Source organism: Protopterus annectens, chromosome 3.part1 (assembly GCF_019279795.1).
Source record: "Protopterus annectens isolate FY-2018-M chromosome 3.part1, PAN1.0, whole genome shotgun sequence".
In the NCBI taxonomy this organism is placed as follows: Eukaryota; Metazoa; Chordata; order Ceratodontiformes; family Protopteridae; genus Protopterus; species Protopterus annectens.
Window position 1 is genome coordinate 1534074587 of NC_056732.1, and position 15406 is coordinate 1534089992.

Below are 15406 nucleotides of genomic sequence, written 5' to 3' on the forward strand. Positions count from 1 at the left end.
CCTGCACTCGCAAAACTGCTTCTGCATCGGACCATGCGGCAAAAAAGACTGAGGATATGACGTCGGTCATGCGCATTAGTACCCTGACGTACTGACGTCAGTCTAATGCGCCCTGACCGACGTCAGCCTTATACTCTGGTATTCGGGCCGACTGGGACGCGGACTATACCCAATAGTCAGGACTGCAGCAATGGAAGACGAAGAACATCGCATATACATGAAGATTTTTCCAACTGAAAGAAAGAGCATCCACTTTCCAAGCTGTGTGATGTAACCTCTTTGTGCAAAACTTTGGCAGCTGGTGGTTTAGTGGAGAAGCGAACAGATCTATGTCTGGAGTTCCCCAGGACACTGTCAACCTTTGAAATACATGAAGATCCAGTTTCCACTCGTGGGGATCCATGATTTGTCTGCTTAACACATCTGCTAAGGAGTTCTGTGCTCCCGGCAGAAACCTTGCCTGAAGAGTTAGTTGCAAGCTGAGCGGTCTCCCATAAAATCATTGCTTGCCTGCACAATGGGTAAGAATGTGTTCCCCCTTGCTTGTTGATGTACCACATGACAGTTGTGTTGTCTGTTAGAATCAACACCTGCCCTGGAAGAAGTAACTCCTTGAAAGCCATTAATGCAAACTGGACTGCTAACATCTCTTTCATGTTGATATGTAGATGCTGTAGTCTGGCAGGCCACTTGTCTTGTATCCACTTTCCATTTAGATGAGCTCCCCAAGCAATGTCTGAGGCATCTGTCGTTAGAATCTGACTCGCCTCTGGCCGGGTCACAGAGAGTCCCTTGTTTAGGTGACATTCCTGAGCCCACCACAAAAATTCCTTTTGAATGCAAGGTATTATTTGAATGACAGTGTCCAAATCCTGGCAGTGCTGTGTACATACATTTTGAGATACCATTGCAGCTTCCTCATATGCAGTTTGGCATTGGGAAGCACCAGAATACAAGATGCCATGAACCCTAATGCTTGAAGGACTGTCCTTGCAGTCAGCACGGACTGATGAGATAGTTGATGAAAGTAAAGGGATAGACTCTGTTGTTTGTCCGCGGTTAAACAGGCCATCTGGGCTGCTGTATTCAGTCTCACACCCAGAAAGCACATGTCTTGAGAGGGTACTAGACTGGACTTTATTTCATTCACAGAATACCCTAGGCATCTTAGCACTGCTATAACATATTCCAGATGCTGTAGAAGGTCCTCCTTTTCTTGAGCCAGAATCAGGCAGTCGTCCAAGTAAGGATAGATTTGAATTCCTTTTAGTCTGAAGTAAGCTATCACTGGAGCCAGAACCTTTGTGAATACTCTGGGGGCAGTAGATAAGCCAAAGGGCAATGCAGAGAACTGATAATGAGAATTTCCAGCTCGAAACGCAGATACTTCCTGCAACTTAGTCTTATAGGCACATGAAGGTAAGCTTCCTTGAGATCTAAAGTTACCATCCAGTGGTCTTTGCCCAGCAGAGGTAAAAGCTGTTGTAACGTCAACATCTTGAACTTGGGAATGTCCAGATAAGTGTTGAGGATAGATAAATCCAAAATTGGTCTCCACGTGTTCCCCTTCTTTGGTACTAGGAACAGGCGAGAATAAAATCCTAGGCCCCTTTCCGATACAGGGACTGACTGAATGGCCCCTATTTGGAGTAACAGAGAAATTTGCTTGTGAGCCTCTTTCCTTTGTGTAGGAGGAACGTCTGGCATGCCTTTGAAAGGGGGCAATGTATGGAAATAAAACCTGTAACCGTGGTGAATGATATCCAACACCCATCTGTCTTGAGTAATTAAATCCCAATTTTCTTTGAAAAGAGACAGTCTTCCTCCCAAAGGAGCTGCCAGACGAGAATCTACTGGCAGCTGAAAAGGCAGGTCATTGGGTCTGTTTCTAAAGGACTGACCCCTGCCCTCACCAGAAGTCTGAGCAGGTGAACTCCCTGATCTAGGCCTAAAAGAACCTTGAGCTCTGCCCCTACCACGTCTAGACCTACCCCTAGACTGGGAATCATACGCAGGATATGTCCATCCCTTAGTAGGCCAATTTCTACTAAACTTGGTGGCTGCACCTGCAAAAAATCTTTAACAGTTTGCATAGACTTAGCTTTGTCCTCCATTTTCTTCAGGACTGCTTCCACAGGCGAACCAAACAACACATCAGACTGTAAAGGAGCATCCAAAATCCTTGTCTTAACATGCTCAGCTAAATTCTGATCCCTCAACCAGGCATGCCTGCGAAGAACAGAACTAGTGGCAGCCACCCTCGAGGAGGCCTGCACAGCATCAAAACCACATTGCAAAGAATGCTTACCCACTTGTTCAGACACATGAAGTAAATCCAGCAACTCTTTACACTCTATACCTTCCGCCAAAGCATCCACCTTAGATTTCAATTGTGAAAGGAGATAATTTTGATATTTTAGCATGTGAAACTGACAATTCAACGCTCTCATGGCTAGAGTGGAAGAAGTATACACTTTCTTTCCCCACCTATCCAAAGCCCTTGCCTCTTTATCAGTGGGAACAGGATTTTTAACCACAGAGGCCTTAACACCTTTAGGCCCCTGAGAAACAGTTTCTGGGTCCGCCCTAGGACTCTTAAACAAATACTTATGAGCTTCGGGCACCCTATAGTACCTATCAGGTTTAACAGGAGCAGGAGGCAAAGAGTCAGGGTTCAAGGAAGCCTCTGCAAAAACATCTTCCACCACATTCAACACAGGAGGTATAGCTAAGGGCCTATGTTGTGGTAAAAATAAGAATTCCCTAAGCCTTTTCCTGGAATCAGAGTAATCTTGGCCTTCCCATTTAAAGTGTTCCCTCATGTAATGCAGAGTCTCTGAAAATGAGAAATCCTCAGGAGGAGAAGCTGTAGGTGTGGAATCATCCACATCAGAATCAGAATAAGGAGGAAAGTCCTGTAATTCTTCCAGAAGACTCAAGCCTCTGAATACTGTTCCAAACTCTCAAACTCAGGTTCCACCCTAGGCCTCTTATCAGAAGGGGGCATAGAGCCTCTAATCATAGTAATTAAATCTTCTGCCAATTTAAGCATATGTTTCTTAGGCACAGAACTTGAAGCGCTAGGAGAAACCCTCACTGTAGCTGAACTTGGCCTACCTCTGAAAGAAGTTTTGGCAACAGTAGGAGAAGCTCTAACTAACTTGGGAACAGAGGGAAGAACAGTTACCTGAGAAGCGCCCTCAGCCTGGCCTACCTCCTGAGAGGGCACATCCTGTAACAATAAAGTGTCTGCCTGAGACTCCAAAGAAACTCCTGGCAAAACCTCTGGCTCCACAGAGCCTTCTAAAGAACCGACGTCCGGGACTGCCGGTTCATCAACCCTAGGCTTCGCTGTTTTGTCTTTGCGCTTCTTAGACGAAGCGGGCGCCGGAGCATCCGACGGCATTTTGTAATTACAACGCTTCCCAAACACTAACCTGGCACAGTCTAACCTTCTCTTAATAGTGCGTTTATTAAATCTAGCACAAGAGCGGCAACCAACAACGTCGTGCTCAGGCCCTAAACAAGGTATACACAGAGTATGGTAATCCCTATGAGGTATCTGTTTCCCACAAGAAATACAGTTATTCACTTTTTCTGACATCCGGTTAAATACTGAGGCAAGAAAAAACCAAAATGCTCCCAACGGGTACTTAGCCAACTTTGATTCGGTCTGAAACTCCGACTTCGGAAATATTTCAGAACGCCAACCTGCACTCGCAAGAACTGCTTCTGCATCGGACCATGCGGCAAAAAAGACTGAAGATATGGCGTCGGTCATGCGCATTAGTACCCTGACGTACTGACGTCAGTCTAATGCGCCTTGACCGACGTCAGCCATATACTTTGGTATTCGGGCCGACTGGACAGCGGACTACCCCAATGGTTAGGACTGCAGCAATGTGGAATGAAGAACATCCCTTTGTCTTGCATGAGAAGATCCATCCGGTGAGGTAATTTGTGCGGATTGCCCCTGGCCAAGTGAGAAAGAAATAGGAATTAATGCTGTCCAGGCCAAAAAGGAGTCAATAACACAGTTTGGGGGAGTCTTGCTGATCTTGTGCAAGACTCTCAGAAGCATAGGAAGGGAAGGGAAATATACAGAAACATCTCCTTCTGAGGAAAAGACAGAATGTTCACTTTCCAAGCCAGGGAACTTGGGACTCTGGAACAGAAAACAGGAATTTGTCTGTTCAGAGGACAGGAAAAATGATCTACCTGGGGAATACCCCACCAATGGACAATATCCAGGAACACTTCTCTGTGAAGTGTCCATTCGTGAGCCTGTGCCTCGACCTACTCAAAGAGTCTGTCACCAGATTGTGCCCAGAGGGAATGCAAACAGCCTGACGAGTCACTTTTTACTGAACAACTAGATCCCAGACCTGAACAGTTAGTCTGCAAAGAAGATAAGACCTTGTACCCCCTTGCTTTTTGACATACCACATCACTGCAGTATTGTATGTGAACATTTTGAAGGGCCCAGGATGAAATAGGGAATGAAAAGTCTGAAGAGCTAGAAGCAGGGCCCTCATCTCCTTTATACTGACGTTGTCTGACCTCTGATGCAGAGGCCAGAGACCCTGTCGCTTGAGAGAGTTGAAGAAGCCCCCATCCCCTGTCAGAGGTGTCTGTAAAGAGCTTTTGAGTTGGGTCTGGAGCTTGGAAAGGAAGCCCGGGTTGAGAGAGAGTCGATGAATCCACTACTGAAGCTCGAGCTTGACACATGAGAGCAAGGGACCTTGGAAGTCCAAGGGGTTGCAATGTTGAAGCCACACTGACTTCGGGTACCCCTGTAGCTTTCTCATATACAGCCTAGCCAGTGGAAACATGGGAATGGTGGAAGCAATGAACCCAAGAGCTCTGAGAAAGTCCCTGGCCATGACGAACTACAAAGGAAGAAGAGATTGAAAAAAGACAATAAGAGGAAGGGCCTTGGGGTGGGGGCAAGGATACCAGCATAGAGATGGTATGAATCCTGCAACCAAGGAAAATTTGATCCTGAGAAGGGAACACAGCTGATTTTTCAAAGCTTATGGTGAACCCCAGACTCTGTAACAGGGAAACAGTAAACAGGAGATCCTGAGACAGAGCCACGGGGAGGAAGCTTGAATGAGCAGATCATCCAGATAAGGAAAGTTCTGAACCCTTCTCAGCTTGCAAAAAACATTGACAAGAGCGAGGCATTTGCTGAATACCCTCGGGGCAGTACAGAGGCCATACGGTAAAGAAGAGAACTGAAAATGCAAGGAAGAAATAGAGAAACATAAAAAATGCCTGAAAAGAGGATTAAGGTAGGCATCCATGGGATCCAGACAGGCCAAAAAGGCCTGGTGAAGAAGAAGAGAAAATAATGTTTAAAAAGACAACATCTGAAGGGAAGCAATCTTGAGAAAGGTGTTGAGCTGAGAAAGGTCCACAATTGGTCTCCAAGTGGCTTCCTTTCTGGGAACCAGAAACATTCTGGAATAAAAACTCCTCCCTACCTGGACTGGGGGTACAGTTTGAATGGTGTCCTAGACCAAAACAGAATGAAGCATCTCCGTGAAAAAGGAAAGCTGCTCCCGATGAGGTTTATGAATACCCAAAAAGGGAGGAAGGGACTTCCAAACCAAAAAATACCCCCTGGCAGATAATAGACATAAAGCAATAGTCTGTTGTGATTCTCAACCAGTTTGGAAGAGACAGGGAAAGACAAAAAGATAAAGGGACCCAGCCAAGGGAAAGGGGAATCAAATTGTCAAATAGAACCCAACTTTTCCTGAAAGGTAGGTTTTTTAGTAGACTTAGCAAGAGGCACACATCTAGAACCCTTTTGACCCTTGGGCGGAGGGTGAGACTGCCTGCAAACAAAAACAGATTTGGAAGGGTAATTCATTTGAAACTTTGGAATACGAGAAACAAAAATATATTTCAACTCCTACAAGGCCTTGCCATTATCCTAAAGAGACTTGAAAACTTCAGCAGAAGAAGCACTAAAAAGATTTTTATTATCCAAAGCAGCATCCAACAGCTTGGTCTTAATGTAATCAGAAACAGCCTGAAAATAAAGCCACGAGTAATGGCCTCATAACAGAACCAAATACAGCACCCCTGGAGGAAGCATCAGCAGCATCTTAACTGCACTTAGTAGAATGGTGGGCAACTTGAGAGGTGGAACTCAGCAAGGAAAAGGCAGAAGCCTTCTCCTCAGAGTCAGGAAGATCAGAGATCACCTGAGAAAGAGGACCAAAACATACCTAGTAATACGAGTCTGGTAATTAATGGCTCTAAAAGATAAGGTGGCAGCGGTATAAACCTTCTTGCCCAGCCTCTCCGTGGTCCTAATATCCTTGTCTGAAGGAAGCAGCTTGATTGAGGGCAAAAGCTTGGAGAGTTTGTCTAAAGAGACAGACACTACAGAAGGTTCAGTAGAAGGGAATTTATAGAAAAACTTACGTTCATCAGGCACCTTATAAAATCTCTCAGGTTTCTTGGGAGCTGGGGCCTGAAAATCAGGGGCATAACCTGTCAACTGTACAGATTTTCGCGGAATATCCAGATTTTTCTGGTCAGTTTTTTTTTTTTTTTTTTTAATAAAATTGCGGTTTCTGGCAAATTAGTGGCAAATCATTAAAGGCTAAAGTTAGAGAATAATGACAGACATTTGAGTTTCAGACTTCATAACCTTCAGAAAAGTCATGTTAATGCAAAAACTGTTATTCTATCAACTTTCTAAGTCTGTAAGAGCAATATTTAAAAAATGTCCCTATTTTTGGCTCTTTGTCCCATTTTTATTTAAGGTATTGGCTAGATTTCTTGCTCTAAAATGTTGAGAGGTATGATCAAGGGCCATTGAAGCTGCTGAATAGGTTTCCAGGAGGGCAGCCAGAACAGGGGGAAACAGCAGAAGGTTTAGGAAACTCAACTGAAGGACCTCATACTACCTCTTCTGGATATCAGAAACTTGAGAACAATCCCACTTAAAAAATTCCATCATATGGATGACAGTGTCCCCAAAAGAGAGTTCCTCCAAAGCAGAATGCAAACAAAGCAAAACAACTTCCATGGGTGTCTCCTGATACTAAATTACGAATTAAACAAAGAGACAAAGCCAGAGCCCTATACTTATCCTCCAAAGACAAAACCATACTTACCACTTACCAGCAACTAAGAAACCAAACTAAGAAAAAAAATAAACCATGATAAAAAAACCAACTTCCAATCCTCCCAACAAAGGCACATTCAAAACCCACAAAACTTTTTCACAGACAATCAACTACCTCCTCAACCCTGGTAGACACCCCCCTTTCTACATCAAATACCTCTGAACCCACAGCCACACAGTTCAGCTCATACTTCATTAACTTCGTCTCCACCCTTCTAAAAAGCCATCAACACGCACCATTCACAACCCCCTCCCCAGTATCTGGCACAACAGAATCCTTCTCTTTTAAATAAATTCAAACATCCTACATAAAATATCTTCTAAGTAAACTAAAACCCTGCTGCCTTGCTGCCGACAAGTTCATAAAAATCACAGCCCCATCCACTGCCTACCCTATTCTCAATTCTAATCAATCACTCAATCTCCGAACAATACGTGCCCCAACTCTGGAAAATAGCTCACATCACTCCCCTCCACAAGGTTGGCCCCTATAGAGAAGCTAACTACTGCCCCATAGCAATCCTCCCTCCCATAGCCAAGATCCTTGAGAAATGCATTCAGCAACAACTCCTAAAACACCTTACATCAAAATAACCTTCTAGCAGACACCCAGCATGGTTTTTGCCCCAAGCATAGTACTAACACTGCCCTAATAGCTTTCACAAACACCACTCACGACCTTATGAACAATAGTTAGCTAGTCTCTGTAATTTTCCTGGACGTGTCAAAATCTTTTGACACCATTTCCCACCAACTACTTCTAAACAAACATGCCACTTACAACCTCAGTCAATCAACCCTAACATGGTTCCAACAGCTATCTATCAAACCGGCAACAGGCTACTAGATGGGGCCACACTCTCTCCCCTCTACTGACCGTTAACACTGGTGTACCCCAAGGGTCCATACTGGGTCCCCTTCTTTTCATCATCTTTACAAATAACCTTATGTCTGCAACCCAACTAGCCTCAATCATACAGTATGCCGACGACACAACCTTTTTCATATCAGCCCCCCCAGATCTCCAAGACAAGATGCAAAAAGCATTTCAGGAAAATGAACTATTCCTTTCTAGCTACCAACTCATTCTTAACCCTAAACAGACTAAGTTAATTATATTCACAAACAAATCTAACAAAAGCAACTCTCCACCCCTCTCTATTCTATCCACAAATGGCACTAACATTAAGCCAACTAACCATGCCAAATTTCTAGGTATTACTATAGATGACTGACTAAAATTTGACATCCATATATCCCAAACAATCAAAAAAGTCCATGCTAAATTTGGTGCTCTCTATAGGGCTAAACCTTATCTAACTCCACAAACCAAGCTAGCCACTGCTAGATCTCAGCTTCTATCCACTCTTTTATACTTTTCAAAGAAATGCACCAACTTACGCAAAGCCGACTTCCACAACCTTGAGTCCTGCTACAACAAAATAGCTAGGTTCACCACCAATCTCCCTCATAAAGCTCATAACTGCACTGCTCTAAAACAACTGAATTGTCTCGAACTCCCAAACCTCTTAACACTAAACCAACTCATCCTCACCCACAAAATGATTCAAAACCCAAAAGACTACTCTGCAATTCCATCCCTGGACCAACTACATGTCAGCAGCAGATCCCTCAGATCCACCAGCAGACCACTGCTCAAAATTACACAGTCTTGCAACACCCATGGAGACTCCCTCTATTCAAAAATAATTATTAAGTACTGGAGTTCCCTTCCACTAAACATACAGAGTACTCCCTCCTGTCCTGCTTTTAAACTAAAACTGAAAGAACACCTTAAAAACAAGTGGCTATGCCCCTGTTGCTCTCTTGGATAACTTTTAATGTTCAGCACCACCTCACCTTTTCTCCTACATACAGACCATAGCTTTTTCTCTCTTCTTGCAGTAATATCTGTCTATCCTTGTCTAAAGTCCTTTCTTGCTTTCCACTTTTGCATTTCTTGTCTACCAACTTCTACTCACTGATACTCTCTCACAATTTTATCGAGTTACAAGCTATCTACCTTTTCATTTTCTTATTCAATCTGCATTTTTTTAATTTCCTCTGAGTTCCACATGTAAATTATTAGCTATTTTTACATTATGTACATATACACTAATATGCACAATAATGTCAAATACTATAAATGCTGTGCTGTTGAAATTGACTAATATGTACTGATTCATATTGTTTTAGTCTACTGTCTAAATTGTATTGTATATGTTGTGGAGCTTTTCTCCCCGGGTCGCCGCCGCTGAAAACAGGCTCCTAGTCAAGTCGGACATTACCCGGTAAACAAATGTTAAATAAAAAAATAAATAAATAAATAATAGAATCCTCTTCTTCTAAATCATAATCCAAGAGGGAAGGGATTTGGCAAGAGTAGCATAAGGATTCTTCCCCAGAGTCCTGAACCTCAACACAGGAATCCAGTTCCCTAGGCCTTTTAACAGAACAGTAAGACCAGACAGGGGTAGGCACAGAAACCCCCTGAGGAGGCTTTAAAGCCGCTAAAGCATTAAACGGCCATGGAATAAAACCCTGCCATTCACATTGGGGATCCTTAACTGCAGAGGAAAAATGCTTGGTCTTCTGCTTCTTTTCTGTGGGATGTCCACATAAAACACCCTAAGAGGGTCAGACCCTTGGCAACACTCAATAAGTATAGTAGTGATCTCCTCCCTCAATACAATCTGTGTGGAATCACCCTTGGTCCCTCTGATATAATCAGCTGAGATTCCCCCTCAATGTCTGGAGTGGATGTCTGTAAAGCCTCTGAGGACATGCTAGAAGGGGGATCAATGCCGACCTCTGACAGGGTTGCAGCACAGGGATCCGAAAACCACTAGATGTCCTCCGGGCTTTCACTAACCTTGTGAGACATCCAGGAGAGGCTGGAAAGCAGCCACATCAGGCCAAAAATTTGGCCTTTTCCTTAGCAGACAGCTGATCCTTGGGAAAGGAAGCCTCTGCTACAGCACCTTGAGCCCACAGCCCAAGACGTTGTTTTTCAAAGTAAACAGATAAGGAGGAGAGACGACTACTTATGTTCTTAGGAAGAAATGCCAGTCAGACAGAACACTGCATATGGTCGTGGGAAGCAATCAAACAAAAGAAGCACTAGTCGTGACAGCCTTTATGGGTAATCTGCCTCCCACGCTAACATTTTCCCTTTCTGGATGACATGAAACCAAGCAATACTAAAGAAAAAGATGGACAAGGAGAAACCCCAATGGGGCACTTATCTGAAAAAAGACTCGGTAACCAGCATAGAAGAAAGGCATTCAGACCGATATTTAATGATGGATTTCAGGCTAGCTATAAAGTTCTGAGTGGGTGCATCTGTTTTCCACCTTTATGCCCTACACAATGCACAGGGAATGTATGGTACCTGTACGTACTAAAGACTTTGGTATACTTGCTGGACATCGGGATATCCTTGGCAGATCATCTCCTTTTGTTAGGACTACTGCTACAGTGAAATGGAAGGACATCAACTTCCAAAATCAAAAGATGAGAAATGCACTGGGCTGATGAATGGGAACCTCCAGAAGGACAAAACCAGTACAGAACAAAGGTGAGGGACATTATCCCCAAATAGGACAGAACCTGCCTTCATCCAGTCACCTAACTGGAAACCCAATCCTGATCTAGCCTGAAGTGCCACCTCTTCTCAACAAAGGACACTGTAGGAGCACATCAAGAAACAGGCATGAGGAATTTATTCTGCAAAACTAATACAACTGTGCACACCCCACAAAAATACCATGGCTTCCAGGGATAGCGTACTGCAGGTGAGAATGCTGCTACTAAAACCTTTACAGATATTAAATGGAGTGCCAGACCCAAAAAAAGAAAAGCAGCAGCCAATTTAAATAAACAAGCTAAATGATGGCCCAGACTAAGACAGCCTAAGAAATGCCTCATCCTTCCTGTCTTAGGCAATGCCTGAAAGGGGGCAGGACTATAAAGAAGAATGTACTCCAGACTGAAGAAATGCACTAGTTCTGGGCCTCACACATGCTCCCACCTCCAAAATGTCTGACCAACAGAATGGCAACTAACCAAGTTCCACAACAGACATTAGCTATTTCTGCAAGCAGGACGCCTTGGCATCCTGCGGGATAAAGGGAAGAGGAACAAGACATGTCTAAGCAGAAGTATAGCAAGGGTGGGAGAAAGGGGGAGCAACTGAGAAATGCAGTTCCTGCAATCCTTTTTTGCTGTACAGGCATTTCTGAATGCTGTTAGGGAAAGGCAATTCAGCTTTTTGTGTATATTAAACTTGCTACAACTCTTCAACTGAAGATGTCAGAAGTACATTGGTACAAAATGTGCCAAATGACTTGCTACAAAAACGCTTTTTTTGTTTACTTTTCTCTTGAAAAGCTGAGAGGGTGGGCGCTACAACCATAACCAGCCACTATGCACTAGATGAGCCAGCTACAACTCTGCCTAGGAAATTAGCACATGCAATGAAATACTTCTATTGTACAAACAGATTTGAATTCTACTGATCTGAAAAAAGTGTTCAGCTACCTCACTATTTTAATAACTAAAAAAGTACTGATAAGTCAGTAATATGCTACTACAATCAGAATGTCAGAAATGAAAAGTGCTTCCATGGATGACAGATACATTTGCAATGCCACCAAATATCACAGTTGTACAACTAAGCACTACTAGTGTAAAAAATATGCAGGAATACAACACAATACAAGTGTTGCAATTCTTTAAGAAACACTGTGCATCACAACTATAAAACAGTAACACAAACAACAAAAACATGACTAAAATTAGTTCAGCTCAAAACAGAAAACTTGAATCTCTGCATACCTGTCCTCAAGAATGGTGCGTTCACTGCGGTAAGCTACATTCTCAGGACAACGGTTTGAGTAGGCAGCATGTGACTGAGTCCGGCTGGGTATCTGGGATGTGGAGAACGAAGCCAGAATGCTTGCAGCTACAGTGGCTGTACTGGTTGGCTGCACAAAATGGCGGTCCCTGGATGGCAGGCCTGAAGCAGTAAGAATGGGATGGACAAGCACACTTGAGAGCAAATCATCAGGCTGGTGAGAGAAAGAAAAACATATGTACATCACTCCCATTCCTCATTATTCCTTTTACTTAGATGTGTCCAGGCTTACAGTCCACAGTTTGCCTACAAAAAACTAAAACTAGAAGGGATCTATAACAGCAGTGCAGCTAAAAGTATGAAAGGTTCACTCACTTGTTAGAGAATTAATTATACTAAATCTTCTTAGCAGTTGCAATGGCAAGGATACACAATCCAGTACATCCAAAAAAACACACTGCAAATATCTGAGGGAGGGGATTGGAAAGGAGGAGGAAGGTTGGTCTGCATTACAGCTAGTCCAAGAATAGCTCAATACCTCCCAGGTTAATAAATGTTAAACAGCCATTAAAGACAAATATCACAGTGGCCTGTTTCACTTTATTCTGGTCTTGAAAACATAGGCAAACACTTAAAGGAAAAACATCTGATTCTATAAGTTATATAAAGCCAAAAGACTAATGGAATCAGGACACTGTGAATAAATACCCCCTCTTTCTTTCTTCCATCTGCAGTCAGTCTTCCACTAATAGCCTTCCATCAGGTATTGCTTGTCCATCACACCATCTAACTCCCTCACGTAAATTTTATGTTGTCTTAGCCCTACAAATAAGTCATATGGTCTACGTAACTTTCAATATCCCGAACCCATAATGTCGAGATTATGGAATCTTGAAATTATTTAAAAAAAAATAAAAAAAACATGATGTGTAAAAACATGTTCTTGCATGGGGTCAAGCCCCCCTGCATCCCCTCACACCCCCTGCAAATTAAATATACTAACTGCAAGATCGCATTACAATGAAGAGAATGGTAATGTTCTCATTCTGCACTATTTAACGATCTACCTTACCGTTCTTTTCACTGTACAGCAATCTCAGAATTAGTATAGTTAGGCTGCAAAGGGTGTGGTGGGTGCAGGAGGGCTTGCCCCCTGCAAGAACATATTTTTAGAACTCGTCATTTACTTTATACTTTCGAGTTTCCACAATGTTGACATTATGGGTTCGCAATACTGAAAGTCGAGATTGTAGGATCTCGAAATTTAGAAGTGGACCTATATGTGTGTGTATATATATATATATATATATATATATATGGTTTGCTATTATAACGTCAAGGGGAGAATGCACGCATATGAAAAATTCGAACTACAGATGTTCAAATGTTTCATATGAGTGCATTCTCAGTTCTTGAACATTTATATTAGCGAATCCACTGTGCATTCGCTAATATAAATGTGAAGAACTGTACAGAGATTGCGGTGCAGTGCGGTTAGGAAAATTCATCCCTTTCCTCACTGTAGTGTGATCTCGATGTTGGAATATATAATTAGCAGGGGGTGTGGGGGGCACAGCCCCCCCATAGGGGGATGCAGGGTGGCTTGTCCCCCTGCAAAAATGGGATGTTCTTTTTCAGAGTACAGGACTTCATGAGAAGGATGGCATATTCGATAACTAAATGTCGAATTCGACTTTTGCGGCAACTACTGATGGTTTTCGACATTCTGAAGAGTCAGAATCGCATACATTCAACAATAAATGCCGAAATTTAATTACAAATTTATTTATTTTTTTCTAATTTTAATACTAAACTGTATATATATATATATATATATATATATATATATATATATATATATATATATACACACACATATATATATATAAAATGCTTATGGGTAAAACCCCTCATAAGTCCCCTTACTTATAATAACTTCCAAGGTCACTGCAGCTTAAGGAAAAGGGACATAAACAGGCCACTCCATAAAGCAGTAAACAGCTGCACAATCCTTTTTTCCAAAGAACATTTACCTACAGAAAAGGACATACATTAACTGAACACTTTGTTTACCGAGAACATCCGACTGGGGTTGATTCCCTTCTCAGTGGAGGCCCCTGCGAGAAAAGCCCCAGTTACTGCAGATACAGAGAACATTACATGCACATACATAAAGTAACACAGAAGGAGTTTCAAACTGTGCATGGAAAAACACTGTACAGTTAACATAAATAGAAAATACAAAAGATATGCATTTGACATACTTAAAGTAAAATACTGTAGACATTTTACATACAAATCACAACTAAAGTAAACATTCCAGGTGCAAAATATCTTCCAGACAAATTCAGCTAACCTACCATTTCAGTAAATGAACTGATTAAGATGACTTTGGTACTACAACAAAACTGCTGCTGTATACACTGCCTGTGCCCATCGACTTCCATGTCACAATATTGTGATACTGACAACCGAAACAGTCCACCACTATATCTTTCAGATGTATTTAGTTTCTCCAGTGCCATTCACATTCCTGAGGTAAAGGAAACAATCTACAGTGTTGTCTTTTTATAAATTCTTCAAAAAATATTATTTTTATTTATATATATATATATATATATATATATATATATATATATATATATAAAATTACTTTTCTGTTGTTCTTTTTATCCCTAGCCCCAGTGACCATCACACACACCTCAGCCAGTTCCTTTTCTTTCATGCCACTACTGCTGCTACCAGTGGAGACCACAGAAAGATAAGAAGTGGGGATCCAGCTATCATATGGGATGTGAAGTATTCTCCAACATTAAATTACTAGATGTCACTACTGACAATTTACTTAGGCTGTACATGGCCTTTTCTCACCAGGACAGGCAAGCTGATCTTGGCTGCACATTCCTACATACCCTCCAGTAAACAGATTTGCTAATCAAATCTCAGACACTATGGCTGTACCCATAACACCTTTCTGCTCCATTAAAGGAGAACTCCGGGCTCAAACACAATTAAACTCAACCGCAAGTCTTTTTCTTTCCCTGTAAGCTCATCCCAGCCATCAGCAGTTACCAGAACACACAAAGAAGTTTTCACTTTTACATTTCTGCATTTTCCTAGCGTAGGGCAGGAAAGCCCATCCCCCATTCTTTGGTATTGTATGTTTTCAGGTGGAGTTGGTCTCCACCTTCCTGACGTACCTTCGACACAATCAAATCAGTAGTCCCCTCACATTCTGATCCTCCCACACTGTGACATCAACATTATGTAGCCCGGCCCGCTTAGCAGCCACTAAAAACTACTGCAAAAGATGTTGTGGAACTCTATTCTGTCCACTGTTTCTATCTGAAGGAAAAACAGCATTGCAGTCAGTAACTTCTCTAGCAAATAACTTCTCTAAAGCA

General features: G+C 42.4%; 1 protein-coding gene across 2 annotated transcripts in view; it reads right to left on the bottom strand.

The window, feature by feature from the left end:
* LOC122798555 (autophagy-related protein 9A-like) overlaps positions 1 to 15406 on the bottom strand; it is a 1089020-nt gene that overhangs the window by 309464 nt on the left and 764150 nt on the right. For both annotated transcript variants that reach the window (XM_044067609.1, XM_044067608.1), the window contains exon 11: positions 11984 to 12216. In XM_044067609.1, the coding sequence (XP_043923544.1) occupies positions 11984 to 12216 (233 nt within the window). The remainder of the gene's footprint in view (positions 1 to 11983; positions 12217 to 15406) is intronic.